At 49.1% G+C, this 14,200-nt stretch overlaps 3 protein-coding genes and 1 long non-coding RNA gene across 6 annotated transcripts in view; 2 read left to right on the top strand and 2 right to left on the bottom strand.

Annotated features, from left to right (window-relative positions):
* The first annotated feature begins 2,045 nt into the window (after window positions 1–2,045).
* S100B (S100 calcium binding protein B) lies at window positions 2,046–5,480 on the top strand. Its single transcript, XM_054830895.1, has 3 exons — window positions 2,046–2,161; window positions 3,467–3,619; window positions 4,136–5,480. The coding sequence occupies exons 2-3, from the start codon at window positions 3,482–3,484 to the stop codon at window positions 4,274–4,276; spliced, it is 279 nt and encodes a 92-aa protein (XP_054686870.1). The 5' UTR covers window positions 2,046–2,161; window positions 3,467–3,481; the 3' UTR covers window positions 4,277–5,480.
* A 2,040-nt stretch (window positions 5,481–7,520) lies between these two features.
* On the bottom strand, window positions 7,521–11,514 carry LOC129207884 (zinc finger protein 664-like). The gene is made up of 2 exons (XM_054829539.1): window positions 10,399–11,514; window positions 7,521–7,995 (listed from the first exon to the last, which is right to left on the bottom strand). Exons 1-2 carry the CDS (start codon window positions 11,512–11,514, stop codon window positions 7,894–7,896), a joined length of 1,218 nt encoding a protein of 405 aa, XP_054685514.1. The 3' UTR covers window positions 7,521–7,893.
* Window positions 11,515–11,884: 370 nt separating this feature from the next.
* On the top strand, window positions 11,885–14,006 carry LOC129208339 (uncharacterized). Its single transcript, XR_008577781.1, has 2 exons — window positions 11,885–12,032; window positions 13,831–14,006. It is a non-coding gene; the product is annotated as an uncharacterized LOC129208339 (long non-coding RNA).
* DIP2A (disco interacting protein 2 homolog A) overlaps window positions 12,039–14,200 on the bottom strand; it is a 142,743-nt gene continuing 140,581 nt past the window's right edge. For all 3 annotated transcript variants that reach the window (XM_054830887.1, XM_054830888.1, XM_054830889.1), the window contains one exon: window positions 12,039–14,070. In XM_054830887.1, the coding sequence (XP_054686862.1) occupies window positions 13,818–14,070 (253 nt within the window). In that variant the 3' untranslated portion in view covers window positions 12,039–13,817. The remainder of the gene's footprint in view (window positions 14,071–14,200) is intronic.

Here is a 14,200-nt window from a genome sequence, read left to right as displayed (position 1 = left end):
GGTGTAATAAGGCCAAGCTAGGACCTTGTCTCTGACTACAAATGGTGTGCTTTGATGCATTTCTTGGCTAATGACTAAACTAAGAGATCTACCAGATCAAATTGCTATCAATGGAGACAGCATCTCTGCTGACAGAGAGCCCCATTTATAGCCAGCTCTTAAGTGAATACAAATAGCCTTGGAAAATATGGAATATTGCAAGACTGTTGACAAACTATCTCTGCACTAGAAACACCACTGCCTAAAAGCATGCCTCCTATCCCTGCCAGTCCAACGAGAGCACAGGTAACTGCTGCAGTTCACGATGCCATAAAATGTGAGAATTTCAGTGGTCAGGTCTACATTAGGGTCAACATACTCAAGCTTAGCACTGGTGAAATTAATTTTCCCCAAATCAGAGTTTGAAGCTGTTACAAAAGCTTTCAAGAGCTGATGGAAGGAAATGATCAACATGGACAGGTTTACTTCACGCTGGTATGTGAAAAACTAAGTAATACGGTAGGTTCTCAGTGATCGCATTCATGGTAGCTTTGGGGACCACAGGAACTGCCAGAGACTATGTTTGTCCAGCAGCCTGGTCTTGCCTCTTCAAAGGGACATTTTTAAGAGGTCCAGACCTTCATCCTGCCCCACAAGCATATGTATAAGGCACTTACTTACGCTCCTCACATTTCTCCACAGGAGCTGACAGTGGTAATAAAATGACACCTCTGGGCTCTCCATCATGGATATTGCTAACCTGTCTTCTTGGTAAGAGTGGTGACCTGCTCCAAGTTGAACTGAGTCTGAAATTCAACAAAGGCCTAAGACATAAAGCAATTATTAATCCTGTGCTGCAGTGAAAAAGGCGTAAAGGGAAACATGCCAGATCAGTAACAGCAGACAGCTTCAACTTTGGCTCATCCCATCTCATTCTTGGGAAACAGGGTGGCTAGGCAATGAAACACAGTGAAAACCTGCTTTCTTCAGCATGTTCTCTGGTATCAACCACCCACTTGTACTGCACCACCAGGAGCAGCCGGGGCAAAAGACGCCGCTTGCTGCTCTTGCTGCTTGTCACCTGCTCCCCTCCACATCCCCCTTCCCTGCCGGGCTGCCTGCCGGCCCTCACAAAGCATCACCTCCACTGGGTCTGTGCACCAGCCCGCAAGGGAGTCTGGTGAACAGGGAAACTCAGAGCTCTTGGGTTTAAATAAAAGTGCACGTAGTGCCCGTGGTGGCTGCTGGGGCCGGCAGAGCACTTCTGACAACGCCATGGGCGCAGCTGTGCCACGGCCAACAGGGACAGGCAGGCGGCAGGTTCCTGCCGCCCCCCCAGACAAAAGGGTGGTGTGGCGGTTACTGGCCAGGTGAGAGCACCTTTGTAACCCACAGCCACCTGACACGGCTTTGTGTGAGGCTGCAGTAAGGCTCACCCTGGGACCTGGCGCTGCCCGGCAGGAGGCATCAGGGAGGAGCTGCTGCCGCCAGCTCTGTCCTTCAACCATTTGCAGCTCGATACAATCACAACTCCCCCACAAAGAGTCCCACTGTCCCCTAGACTGACCGGGTGGCGGAGAAGTTGCAGCCAGACCCATCTCAGAGGTGCACAGTGAAGGGCCAAGAGGCCGCAGGCACAAGCTGCTGTGATCAAGGTTCCTGTCACATGCGAAGACAAACCTCTGCCCCAGAGGGTGCTGCAGCCCTGGGACAGGGCCCTCAGGGACGAGGCGGGACCATTGTTCCCATGTGCCTGGTCCTGGCTGTGGGGCATCTTGGGGCAGATGTTGGGGCCCCCAGCCCAGCCCTGAGCACGCCTGTCCAGCCACGGTTCACAATTCATTGCCTTTACTGTGGACGAGAGCGGCAGCACAAGCAACGCTGCCAGGCCAGCTCTCCTGCTGACTACCCAGTTATTTCTTTTCTCACAAAGGCAGCTTTCTCTGCAATGGCTCCCACGTCTGCGGCTGTGGGCTGGCAGCGAGTCAATGCATCCCTGTGTGTATCCCTGTGCAGCGCGGGCCCAGCGCCCAGCTCCGTCCGCCCCTGCCTCCAGCTGCCATTGGCGCTGCTGGTGCTGCGGCAGGGCCCGAGGCTCTCCGCCCCCAGGCATAAGAAGCCAGCGAGTCCCAGGGCCCCTGGCTGCATTGCGTTGCCGTGTCACAGCCCTGCCGCCAGCAAGGTGAGAGGGGCTGGGGGATGCTGCGGTAGGCGCTTGGCTGCTGCCACGGGAGGGGTGGCGCGGGGGGCACCATCACAGCTCTGAGCTCTGCCACTACAGCAGAGGCCAGTGGGGAGCTGAAATGCTCCTCAGCCTTGCGGATGGGAAGCAGGCAGCGCTGCTGGCAGCTAGCTCAGCCTGGCGCAGGCAGGGCACGAGCACGCAAAGAGCTCTTAGGATGCATGCATACAGTGCTTCAGGAATATGTCCTACCTGACTGCAAACAGCCTTGCAGTTTGGAAGCTGACTGCCGTGCAGGGGAGGGTGTCAGCTTGAGAGTCAGGCTACGGCATGAAACTGGTGCCTTCAGTGCTGGGCCTTGCAGTGGTGAAACAAGAGCCAGGCTGCAGGGCAGGAGACATTTATCCGTGAGGTATGAATTAAGCATGCCAGCCAATAAGGCTTTTTTTTTCTTGCTTTTTTTTTTCCCCAGCATCAGTGCATTCAACAGCTTTTCAGAAGGTGGTTTTGCATCTCTCCCTTTTCGATCAGAGTCTCTTTGGTTTGTTTGTGAAATCTGCAGGAAATGCTGCAATCTCAATTATTAACATTCCCGAGAAGGTCTTCAGATCAAGCATGGGAGGAGGGAGGTTGGAGATGTGCTTATTTTGTCCTGCTGGCACTCATCAAAACTGGTTGCTGCCTGGGTTCCCCTGATTGCTCAGCTGGAGACAGGCCTGCAGGCAAGAAAGGCAGAGGCAAGAGTGCCTGTGGCAGAGGAGACAGCAAAACCTTTCTGAAGCTCCATGTGCAGAAATACCCCCCCCTACCCACCCCTCTCCCAAGCAAGGAGAACAAAGCAATGGGTTAAGCAGTGGGAGCCAAACAAGAGGTGAAGTGACAACATGCCACCCGTTAGCCAGGCTGGCAGATACGGAAAATGCAGGAGCACCTTGCTGGAAGCCACCAGGGCTTTGCAGCCTCTCCACATTTTCCCTCCTGCCCTCTGCCCACACAGAGACCCAAGATGCCAAACTCACATCAGTCCCAGGGGATGTGTCAGCTCCCGGTACGCGCCAGTCCTAGTCTGGGTGTTGCGTTGTAGCTCTCCTCTCCTCAAGAGCTGTGGGAGGCAGAGCCAAGGTCTCTCAGGATCTTCCTCCCTGAAGCAAGAGCTGCTAGTGGTGCTTTTCAGCAGCATGTTTTGAGTGTGGGGTTTGGCGTTGGGGATGCGTGGGAGGAATCCCAGGGTGGCCATGCTTGCAAAGCAAAAGGCAGAGCTGGAGCTTGCCCAGACTAATGCACCCATTGCTTCTCTGATCTCAGGGCCACACTGTCACCATGTCTGAGCTGGAGAAGGCCATGATTGCCATCATTGATGCCTTCCACCAATACTCAGGGAAGGAGGGAGACAAGCACAAGCTGAAGAAATCAGAACTGAAGGAGCTCATTAACAACGAGTTGACCCATTTCCTTGGTGTAAGTATTGCCTTCCGCGCAGCACGCCTAGCTAGGCTAAGGGAGCTGTGTCGAGCAGTTGCTGTGCTCTGCATACTCCATCTCATGTGGGAAGCAAGCACAGGGGAAGGGGTTTATTCATGCAGCAGTGCATTAAACACTTTGCTCCAGCTCCACAGGAGCAGCAGATGGCAAGACAAGGGCAACAGCCTGTGTCGGGGGCTGGGGTTCGGGTTGGATGCTAGGGAAATTTCCTTCCTTGGGGGCGGGGGGGCAGCCTTGCCCCAAAGGGCTCAAGGTGCCCCTTCCCAACGGCACAGCTGTGGCTGCAATTCCCCCTTCAAGAGGGCTGCTGCTGCGCCAATGTTGCTGCAGGCGCAGGGCGGTGCCCTAACACAGACGGGAAACAGCAACGAGCTAGTTCGGATGTGTCTGAACAGAGATTCAGCCATGAGAGCACCCAAGAAGCAGGGACATGTTACAGTCTGGGCCTCACTGATCCTCCCCAGCTTTGGCTGCCTGTTTTTATCCCTTCAGGAGATCAAAGACCAGGAGACTGTGGACAAAGTCATGGAGGCACTGGACAGCGATGGGGATGCAGAGTGCGACTTCCAGGAGTTTGTAGCCTTCATTGCGATGGTCACCGCTGCTTGCCATGAGTTCTTTGAGCATGAGTGAGCTGGCAGGAAGCAGGCAAGCACCTCCTGCTCATGCTGGAGAGATGCAGAGCAGCATCGCTCCTCTGGGAAAAGACTGGGTGCAACTAGGGGCTCCTTGGAGTTAAGCTTGTGCTAGACTTAAGCAGCTTATTAAGCTCTGCAGCTTTGTGAACAAGAAACACCCACATGGCTCAGGAAAGCCTATTGGCCAGCGCCCGCCTGGCTGGATGTGGTGTGCGAATGCCTGGACTCCAGCTCCTTCCCTACTGCTGTATGCAAGGGACGTGTATGGGGCTGGAGGGAGGCAGACACTGCGATCCATGCTTGCGTGCAAAGGGAAAAGGGAAATTCACAGGCTGAAGTAGGAGGTGATGCAGAGGGGCTGGTTACAGAAGCCTGGTTCTGAGCCCACTGGCTTGACAGAAAGGGTCCCGTTGATTCCCGTGGGCTCTGACCACCCTGTGCACGGTACTAACCCAGGCAGCATGGCCCCGGTCCCATCACGGGGCTCAGCAGAGCCCACGCATTTCTTGGCAAATTGAGACACCCTTGGCTTGAAAGGCAAAGCATAACCATCTAACAGCCCAGGCTTTTCTCTTGTTGATGAATCCTCCTGCAGAACTGGAAGTAAAAGCATATGAGGCTCCTGGGCTGGGGACAGCGTCTGGGCCTGGGATGTGCCTTGGCAAGGTCTCCAGGCTCAGTCAGAAGGGAAGGGGGGATCCGCTCAGTGTGACCACAGTGCTTTAACGCAGACCAGGCGCAGCCTCCAGAGTGTGTGGAAATGGTGAGAATAAAATATTGTTTTGGTTTGTGGGCCGCAGTTAGTCTCTGATGAAAAGCCTGTCCTTTTGTCCCAGGCTGCATGCAGCTCCCCGGCTGCCTTGTAGTGTCAGAGGGGAAGGCTGGAGGATGCAGCCTGAAGCACTGCTAAGGCTCACACCCCGGGGTTTCTTGTCGGGCATCAACTCTTCATCTCATGGCCATCGCTGTAGCCAGCCAAACAGCTCAAGGCTGTTGCCACCACCATACTCCACCTGGCTCTCCAAAGTACCTGCGAGGCCAAAGGAGCACAATGCACCTCCGCAGGACTGCTGCTGCTCAGGATGTATCCACTGTTGCCAGGGTCATCCAAGAGGTTGCACTGGTGAGCCTTTGCAAAGCCAAAACTAAACCTAGAACAATTTCCCCGAAGCCTATGCTCCTGCCTTTTTCAGTCTGCACTTGCATCCAGCTCAGTGATACCTCTGAGTTAGACCTCACAGCTAGCAACATCTATCGTGACAGGTTCACAACATGTGCCCACAGGTGGTGGTGTCGTTTTTACCTCATTCCACGTTTAATAATGATTTCATGCACAAAATGACACGTCTTTGGATAGGGACCATCTCGCTATTCTCATCTGCCTCCCCCAAGCTGTGAAAGGGGACACTCAGGCAGATACACGCACACAAGACAGACAACATCTTGTACTCCATCTGGAATTAAAAAAGCAGTTTTGCCATCCCAGGGTAGCACTCATTTGTTGAGAACTTGTTTAGCATCCAAGCTACCTCCACCACATTTTTAACCTCCCCATCAGTTCTTGGTTCAGTGTTTCCAACACTTGTACGGACCACACACAGTGTGTGAGGACAATGAATGGGGACACTGTCTGTCCCAGAGTGTCCCAAGGTCAGACAGGGTAGACGGGACTCTCACGACTGTCTCTCAAGCCTGAACCTGAGTTCAGCAGAGGGGTCTGATGCTTCAGCGCAAGGATCTGCAGGTGAGGTTGCCTTCTGCTTCACCACACCAGCAGTGCTCCCATGGATGAGGATCCTTCCCCAAAACCGAGCCTGTCCAGCAGCTCTGCACAGCATTGCAGCAGCAGAGCTGTAGGCGTAACACATGGCTTGAATGCTGGCAGAGCTGGCGAGACACAGAGCAGGCTGCCCTGTCCCTGGCGAGCAATGGGAACAGGAGCAGGGAGCAACACAGTCCGATTGTGCACGTTTCTCGCAGTAAGGCTGATCCTGACTTAGCAATGCCACTGCTGGGAATTTACAGAGGCTTTACCTGGCGCAGGACAAGGCACAGCAGAGCTTGTGCCTCTCTTGTCAGGGAGGAAGAGAGCTTGTCTTCCTTTGAGGTGAGTACCCTGCCAGCGGTGCAGTACGCGGTGCTCAGGCTACCGATCCCCAGACACTCCTCCCCAGCCAGCAAGGAAAGCAGAGCCACCCGCAGCACCTCCGCTAACACCCTGGGTCCCCACGGACTGCACAAGCCCTGTGTCCAGCCTAGAAAAAGGATGCTGCCATGTCATCAACAGGTTTGAGTAGTGCTTTGAGGGGCTCAGAAGCACAGTGAGGCTTTCTGGGGAAAAAAAAGAAAATCTCTCAAGCCTTGGGGCCAAGGAGCAGGTGTCAGAGCTCTGCAAGGCAGACGTCACAGATGGCTCTGAAGGAGGCTCAAAATGCTCAAGCAACTCACTAACCTCCCAGAGACAACAGGTGAGATACTTAAAAAGTGCTCGTCCTGACACCACTGGTTTTCAGGCTCTGGCAGGGATAGTTCACTCATCAGGAAGGGAAGGTGATAGGCTAATGATATTATTAAATAATTTTTAGTTATGCCCCCATCCCAGGCAACAGAATCAGCCTGCTGGATTGCGTGTGCTCCTGCAATACTTCACTGGCACTGTTAGATTGATCTGACATTGCATCGAATCCAGGAGAGCTCAGAAAAATCCACTTTTTTGTCACTGGTGCAGACTGGAGTGCAACAACCTGCAGAAAGGCTGGTTTGGTAACGGAGCTCTGGGGTCTGTGCCATGGGACCCTCAGGGCCCTGGGAGGCTCCCCAAGGATGAAACAGCAGCACTGCACTAGCAACGCCTCCCTGACGTTTGGACAGGTTTGTCAGTTATGCTTTTGACTCCCTATAGGGAAGGATACAAATGAATTTCCCACCAGGAAGGGCACCTAGGGATGGTTTCTTATGTTAAATGCCCTGTCAAGACAAGAACTGTTTATCAACAGTACTAGAAGTGAATCAGAGAGAAGAAAGTACAACAGCAGGAGAAGCCCGAGATGTTTAACAGATGCAAATTAACTTCACAAACTAGAAAACTGACAGACGGGGGCAGATTAAGTACATACATGATGTATTGCACCTCTGCTGAATTACATTTTCATTATTTAAAATGCTGCCATTTTTGCTCTGGGAAATTAGAATCTGCACTTTTACTCACCCCCTAAATAATTACAGGCAGAGAAAGGGAACCTTCTCTCTGGGTCAGACACAAAATTACCTGCACTGGAAGAGCACTTAGAGACCCCCCCCCAAGAACGTTTCTTCCACGCAGGATCTAATCTTACTGAGAGTGCTAATTATTGCTGTTAGCACATCTTAAAAAAATATTCTTCATCTTGTTAACTGTTGATGGAAATGCACTCAGGCTGAATCATTCAACAGCAGAGTTCATCTGCTGACAGCAAGAAAAATAACTTATGTTAAAAACAAAGTATGCTTTTTCCACAAATCAAACACAGACTTTCACAGACCCCAGAGAAGGCACATTCCTGACCTTGTTGGATGGAGTAAAGCAATTGCGTAAACAAACCACTGCACCGCTGGGCTGCATCTCCCACGTGTTCAGAACTCCGCACTGCAAGCTGTGACGGCACTGCGAGGTGCTCCTCCATCCTGGCAGTCTAGTGACATGGAAGCACATTCCTGCTCCCCCTGTACATTACGCTGAAAAAAAACATTTCAAAAGAAAGTGGCAGCATTTCTGTGAGTGATCCACAGATTGAATTTCTTCCACCTACTAGATATGAAATCCAAGGGATTTGCCTGTCCTGCCTTACTGTACTGCAACAGTCAGGGCATTACAGTGTATTTTCAGTTTTTCCATTCTGAAATATTCTCAACACTGGATTTTACTGTACAAAGTCTGAGTTCATTCTGCATCCTGAACAGTGTGGACTTCTAATTGCAGGGGGAAGACAGCTGACAGAGCAGGAAACTAGAAGAGCAAAACGGAAAGCTTCTTAAACAAAACAAAACACCTCCAAAACTATTAAGGAACAACATAAAACTGATAAAAAAAGCCACGTTTATATTTTCTTGCCACTGAAATTTTCATTCTGCATGTAGCCATGCCATGTTAGAAGACACAACCACCATGGCACTATCATCCACATCTGGCAGAGAAAAATACCAGAAATAAAGACGAATGGTTATTTTGCAGTTACCTTTGCAAGCTAAGTTTTAAAGAATGCTAGAAAATTAGCAACTGTTTTTCACTTCAAGCAAACTTTTATTTTTAGGTGAGAACAGGGTTAAAAAAAAAGTCACTGGAGGAAAAGATAGTGGTGTATATTATTTTAATAACATGTATTGAAATACAAAAAAAGATAGAACTCTGCTTATATGGCAATGGCATAACCAAACTGGAAATAAAACCCAGTGTGTCTGGTTCCTCCTAAACACCACCATTGGTCACAAAACAAAATCTGAAGACTGTAGCAAAAACTTACATTAGAATTTGTCATGACAAGAAACTCCGGCTTAGAAACATCTCATTTGAAATATCTGACCATGTAAATATTTAAAGTATATTAACCAGCTGAATATAAACATCAGTTCAACAGTAAGAGCTATATCTTAGTATACTCAGCATCAAGTAAATCCTGAAGTGCAAGAAGTTAGAGAATTATTCAATGCAGTTTTGTTAGCTGTAAATTAGTTCTTAGATGCAACCCAGCTCAGTCGTGTACTAACATGGTTTCTGGTCTGATATGCTGCAATACTTTAAATGTGCAAGCTTTTGGAAAATTCCTTTTTTGGCCTTAAAACAGATTTGTGAATATGCTACAGAAACCAAACCCAGCAGCCTATCCAAAAAGATCCTTAAAGTGCATAATACGTGTTTTCACACAATAGCAGGGAAATAGTGTTAAAAAAATTAGGGACTTGGTACAAAAAATTAGGAATGTGCACTTAAAATGAACTCACTGCTTCCTTTTTTCTGCTATAATTCCTGGGTAACAATAAGTGATAAAGGCAGGCATAAAGTAGCTTCATAGTACTGTTGCTGGAATGACATAAAGCTTATAAAAAGTCAGTACAAAGTGCAGACTCACAAAGAACACTGCTGCAGTAAAGGCAGTTTTATTAACGTTTATAAAGTTATTTAGTACTCACTGGAGTCCGATCTCACACCTCAAAATAAATATGAAACATTCTGCTTTGACAGCAACTCTTTCATGGCAATTTGCCTCATTCCCTCAGCATGGCGACTGGCCAGCGAACCAGCTACAGCAAGTTGTTAATTCAGAAGGAGACAGGGTTTAGAATTCCCTTATTACCACATTTTACGTGTCTCCACCCCCCCCCCCCCAAAAAAAAAAAAAATCATTCTTGTACCTGTACTACAAATTGGTATTTCAAATGTCAAACTCATTCAATTTAAGATGAATGACAGGTTTTTGACACCTGTCTTCCTTAGTTTTGAGAAAGATGAGTTAAGTTGCTTTGGCAATAAAACCTATGCTTTAAATGCACTTCATACACAGCATTACCTGGACGATGAGTACAATGCCTTATTGTAATTAACAGTGAGAAAACCAGAAAAGGCTCAAAACTACTGTCTTCTCGCCATGTACCGTGCTTTTAAAAACAAATTGCACTTTGCAGAATAAACTGTTTGTTTCCTAAACCTACTGTAGGTACAACTCTGTTTTCTTTAGGCATGCCACCTCTCTTGCCTCTTCAAACAAAAACTTTTGCTTCGTTTAAGAGCCTACAACTTAAATTTCTTTCTGCATACAAAGCATCATCCCTCTTTCAATCTGGGCAAAAGCAGGTGCTTTGGTCAGGAACCCCTGGAAGTCTGTGTTAGAAAATGCTGCTGACATAAACCAAAACCACCAGGGCCCGTGAGCGGGGTGGAATCCCCCTGCAACCATGGAGCGTTCTGGGCAGCACACTGACTGTGGGGAGCCTCAGCAGACTTCTGCATATCTGCTGTGCCCCAGAGAAGTGTTTGCATTGAACCCTGCATCAGAGAAAGAATTCCAGTTGGAAACCCACTCTACAGCAATGCTGGTGCAGCACGTCATTTTCTTTTGATAAAAATTAAACCAGACTCTCTACCTCCCATGAGCCACGTTGCAGAGGACCGGGAACACTTCTTGTTTTAGTGACTTTTACAGTCTTTCCATCTGCTGCTGCTTTGGGTGAGGTTGGTTGAGGCTGTTGTCTTGGTGCTTCTGCTCCTGCTTCTTCTTTTTGGCCAGAGTTTTTTGCCCTGGTGGTCATTGGCTTGGGTCTAGCCTCAGGCCTCTCCTCATCCAGCTGGTGCTTTTTACAGTGTTTTTCAAAGGTGGAAATTTTGGCATATGTCCGGTTGCAAAGCAAACAGTGGTATGGCCGCTCCCCACTGTGTGTTCTCATGTGAAGCTGCAGGTAAGAGGATCTGGAAAAAGCTCGACTGCAGACCGAGCAGCGGTGAGGCTCGCGTGCCTCATGGGTCTTTAGGTGCTGCTTGAGGGACGATGCCTGCTTGAAGGCCTTCCCGCAGGTAGAGCACTTGAAGTTCCTCTCTCCCGACTCGAGAAGCTGGTGCGACACGAGGTGGGCGGAGGACCGGAAGTTCTTCCCACACTTGTCGCACTTGTAGGGCCGTTCCCCGGTGTGCAGGCGGACGTGGAGGACCAGCCCAGCCTTCTGTGTGAAGGCCTTCTCGCACTGCAGGCACTTGAAAGGCCTCTCGCCCGTGTGCACGCGGCGGTGGGTCACCAGGTGCGAGGCGCGCCCGAAGAGCTTGCCGCAGTCCTCGCACTTGAAGGGCCTCTCACCGGTGTGGATGGCCTTGTGGCGCACCAGGTGGGAGGACTGGAGGAAGAGCTTCCCGCAGACGGGGCACTGGTACTTCCGCTCACCCGTGTGGGAGCGGAGGTGGAGGGCGAGGTGCGACGAGGAGATGAAGGCCTTGCCGCAGAGCGGGCAGGCATGGGGCCGCTCCCCGGTGTGGGTGCGCTTGTGGAGGACCAGCCCCGAGGACAGCGCAAAGGCCTTGGCGCATACGGGGCAGCGGTACGGCTTCTCCCCGGTGTGGACCCGCCGGTGCTTGGCCAGGGCGCCGGCCTGCGCGAAGGCCTTCCCGCACTGCTCGCACCCGTGGGGCCGCTCCGCCCCGGCGGCGAGCGCCCAGCCCCGCCCGCCCCCCGCCTGAGGGCCCGGCCCGCCCGGCGTCCCCGCCGGCACCATCGCGGCTGCACGCGCCTCGCCACACCCCGGAAGCGGGGGCACGGGCCACGCCCCGCGCGCATGCGCTTGCCGGCGCCCGGTGGTGACGTGAGGAAGCGACGTGCGGGCTGCCGGCCGCCATCTTCTCTCTAGGCAGGGGCGGCCTTTCCAGGTTCCCCTCCCTCCTGCGCTGAGCCAGCAGGGCTTTACGTCAAGACTCAGCCTTGGCTTTGCGGTGTGAAAGGAGCAGCACCGTCCCGAAGGCAGGGATGTTAAACACACCCCGCTTCCCCCCCCCCCCACGCCGCCCCAGGCTGTACTCCACACGCCCAAGTGGAGAAAACTCGGCGTGTAGGAGGTGGTAGGACCCACACAGGGCAGGGAGGTAAGGCAGACCCCAGAGGGTATTTCAGTTCCGGTACTTAAAACAGGAAATTCGGGAACGTCCAAGGCTTTGAGGATGGGCAATTGCTTTAATTGTAAAGCAACTGCAATGAAGTTTTGCAGAAAAAGCTCTTTAGACATTAAACTGTCAAAACGTAAGTTTTTGATCTAACAGCATAAGCGTCAACATTCAGCAAGTCAGATTTTCAAGACCTGTTTTGAAATGTTTAATGTGCTTCTTGTTTTAGATTTACTTTACAAGGCAACTTGTCTCACTGTCATCAATATCTCAATACAAAAATCTTACAATGCTTTATTTGCTAAAAAACTACAACATTAAAATCGGGGTTAGGTAGTTCTTTCCTTTTGCCAGCTGTTTTGTTACGAGGAGCATCCCATAGCTAGAGGTTGCTGTACTTAATAAGTTACACAAGTTCTGTACATAATTACAGTCAGAGTATGCAGCTGTATAATACACCACAGTCAAACACCATGAGGGCAAAGAATGACTATATATGAAAGCTTTTGTTGAAGATTTTATAGTTTATTTGACAGAGAGTCAATTTGATATCCTCATATCGGGAGACTGACATCCATCTTTCTTAGGCACTGATCCAGGCAGAATTGCCTTGCAGAAAAACCTGGCTCTTTTGCTGAACTCATGCATTATTTAAAAAAATTTTATGTAGCTCAAAATCTTTAACAACTCTATAAAAATAATTATTTGCTGGTCTCGTGCTTACCTTCAAATATATGAAGTATTTGTATAATTTCACATTCTCTTTCTGAATTAGGTTCACTGCAGAACGAGATCAGGCAGAAACTTCAAAACCTTAATTAGTTGAGTGTGACTTAACCAACTGGATATTTCAGCTTGAACAAAAAAGCCCATCTAAATACAACTCTAAATAAAAATGAAAGTCTGTACCACAGCAGATCAAGCTAACTAACACTGAATATCTTTGTGATGGTGGAAAAAAAAATCACTATCATTTAGCACAGGTTATTCAGGGAAAACATACTGTGAGACCATGCTTTGTAAATGTTTCTACAAATCAGTTGGAGACAATTGACTTTGGAATGAATTTTCAAATACTTGGCGTTATGCAGGGCAGTAATTAACAGCTAATGCTATGAAAACAAGCAACTTTAACATGAAGTTACGACAGCAAGAGCAGTGAAGGCTCCTGCATCAAGTAGTTAAAACTGGATGTTAATTTATATTTTATTATAAAGTTTATAGCATTACAGAGGCCAGCATGGCACGATAAGTAACCTTGTTACAGTTGCAGTATTTGTTTTTGCTCGGTACAAAAAAAGCTGAACAGCAGCATAATTGTTGTTATGTTGAATCCGGGATTGGAATGAATTTGTTTTTTCTGAACAGGGATGAGTCAGTGATTTAAAATAAAAAGGCTGCATTTTTAAATCTCAAATACGTGCAAAATTCCTTTCAGTACAGTAGAGAATGTGGTAGAGATGCGTGCAGTCTTGAAAGTTACATCCCAACCCAGATGCTGCCGATATATTGCAAACAATCACATGGAAGGTGAACTCTGAACGGTTACTCACGACTTTCAGTATTATTTCCAAGAGTCCTCCTCACAGCTGGTGTTATCTCCCCACCCCGCTTTATGTCCTTCTATGCAGTGCATCAAGTACTGACATTCATAATTATTGTAAAAAAAACATTGGTCCATGATAGTTCTAATAAGCTTCCTTCGGGAATTCCAGTCAACTCTCCATCCTAAGACAGCTGTAACTGTTAAATGGATTTATGAAAGCAAATGCGATCTGAGAGATGAAGGTCTGTGAAGATTAGTATCTTCGTTTTCCTAAGGTCTTCAACAGCTTTTAAAACCACAGAGAATGGAATCTGATGTTCTTTTTTGGAAAGTCCCTTGATTTTGGTGCTTCAGCCATGATGTGATTTTCTGTTTTCACATGTTGTAGGCAACATAAATAGGATCCAACTGGTCAGCTAAAAATCCATCTCTCAAGTGCATTCGTTGTTTCTCGCCACGGGAATTGATAGGAATAACACCGGGGTCCACAATGACTACAACACCTACTATGAGATAATGCTCTTCCAGAACGACATTTGTTACCAGCGCGACCAGGTCCAACGCTTCTTGTTCTGAGCCTTCTAATTCCACAACCACCACCAGCAAGTTGGTCCATGTAAACACAGCGCTGTCAGCATGATGCAAATATTGATGGTGAGAAAGAAATACACAGTCAAAGGGAGCTACTTATCAAAGAGAGACTCATTGGAAATGCATTTTGTAAGGACTCGAACAATATAATAAATGAAAGCAAGTCA

The sequence above is a fragment of the Grus americana genome, chromosome 6 (genome assembly GCF_028858705.1).
Source record: "Grus americana isolate bGruAme1 chromosome 6, bGruAme1.mat, whole genome shotgun sequence".
NCBI lineage: Eukaryota > Metazoa > Chordata > Aves > Gruiformes > Gruidae > Grus > Grus americana.
The sequence above is the reverse complement of the archived record's forward strand: the minus strand, read 5'-3'. Positions and strand labels throughout refer to the sequence as shown.

Excerpts from the sequence above, each read along its gene's own strand:
- S100B (XM_054830895.1), top strand. The coding sequence starts at position 3,482 with ATGTCTGAGCTGGAGAAGGCCATGATTGCCATCATTGATGCCTTCCAC. Across the intron at positions 3,620-4,135 it reads AGTTGACCCATTTCCTTGGT|GAGATCAAAGACCAGGAGAC; the intron begins GTAAGTATTGCC and ends TTATCCCTTCAG.
- LOC129207884 (XM_054829539.1), bottom strand. The coding sequence starts at position 11,514 with ATGGTGCCGGCGGGGACGCCGGGCGGGCCGGGCCCTCAGGCGGGGGGC. Across the intron at positions 7,996-10,398 it reads TGCAACGTGGCTCATGGGAG|CGTAATGTACAGGGGGAGCA; the intron begins GTAGAGAGTCTG and ends GTTTTTTTTCAG.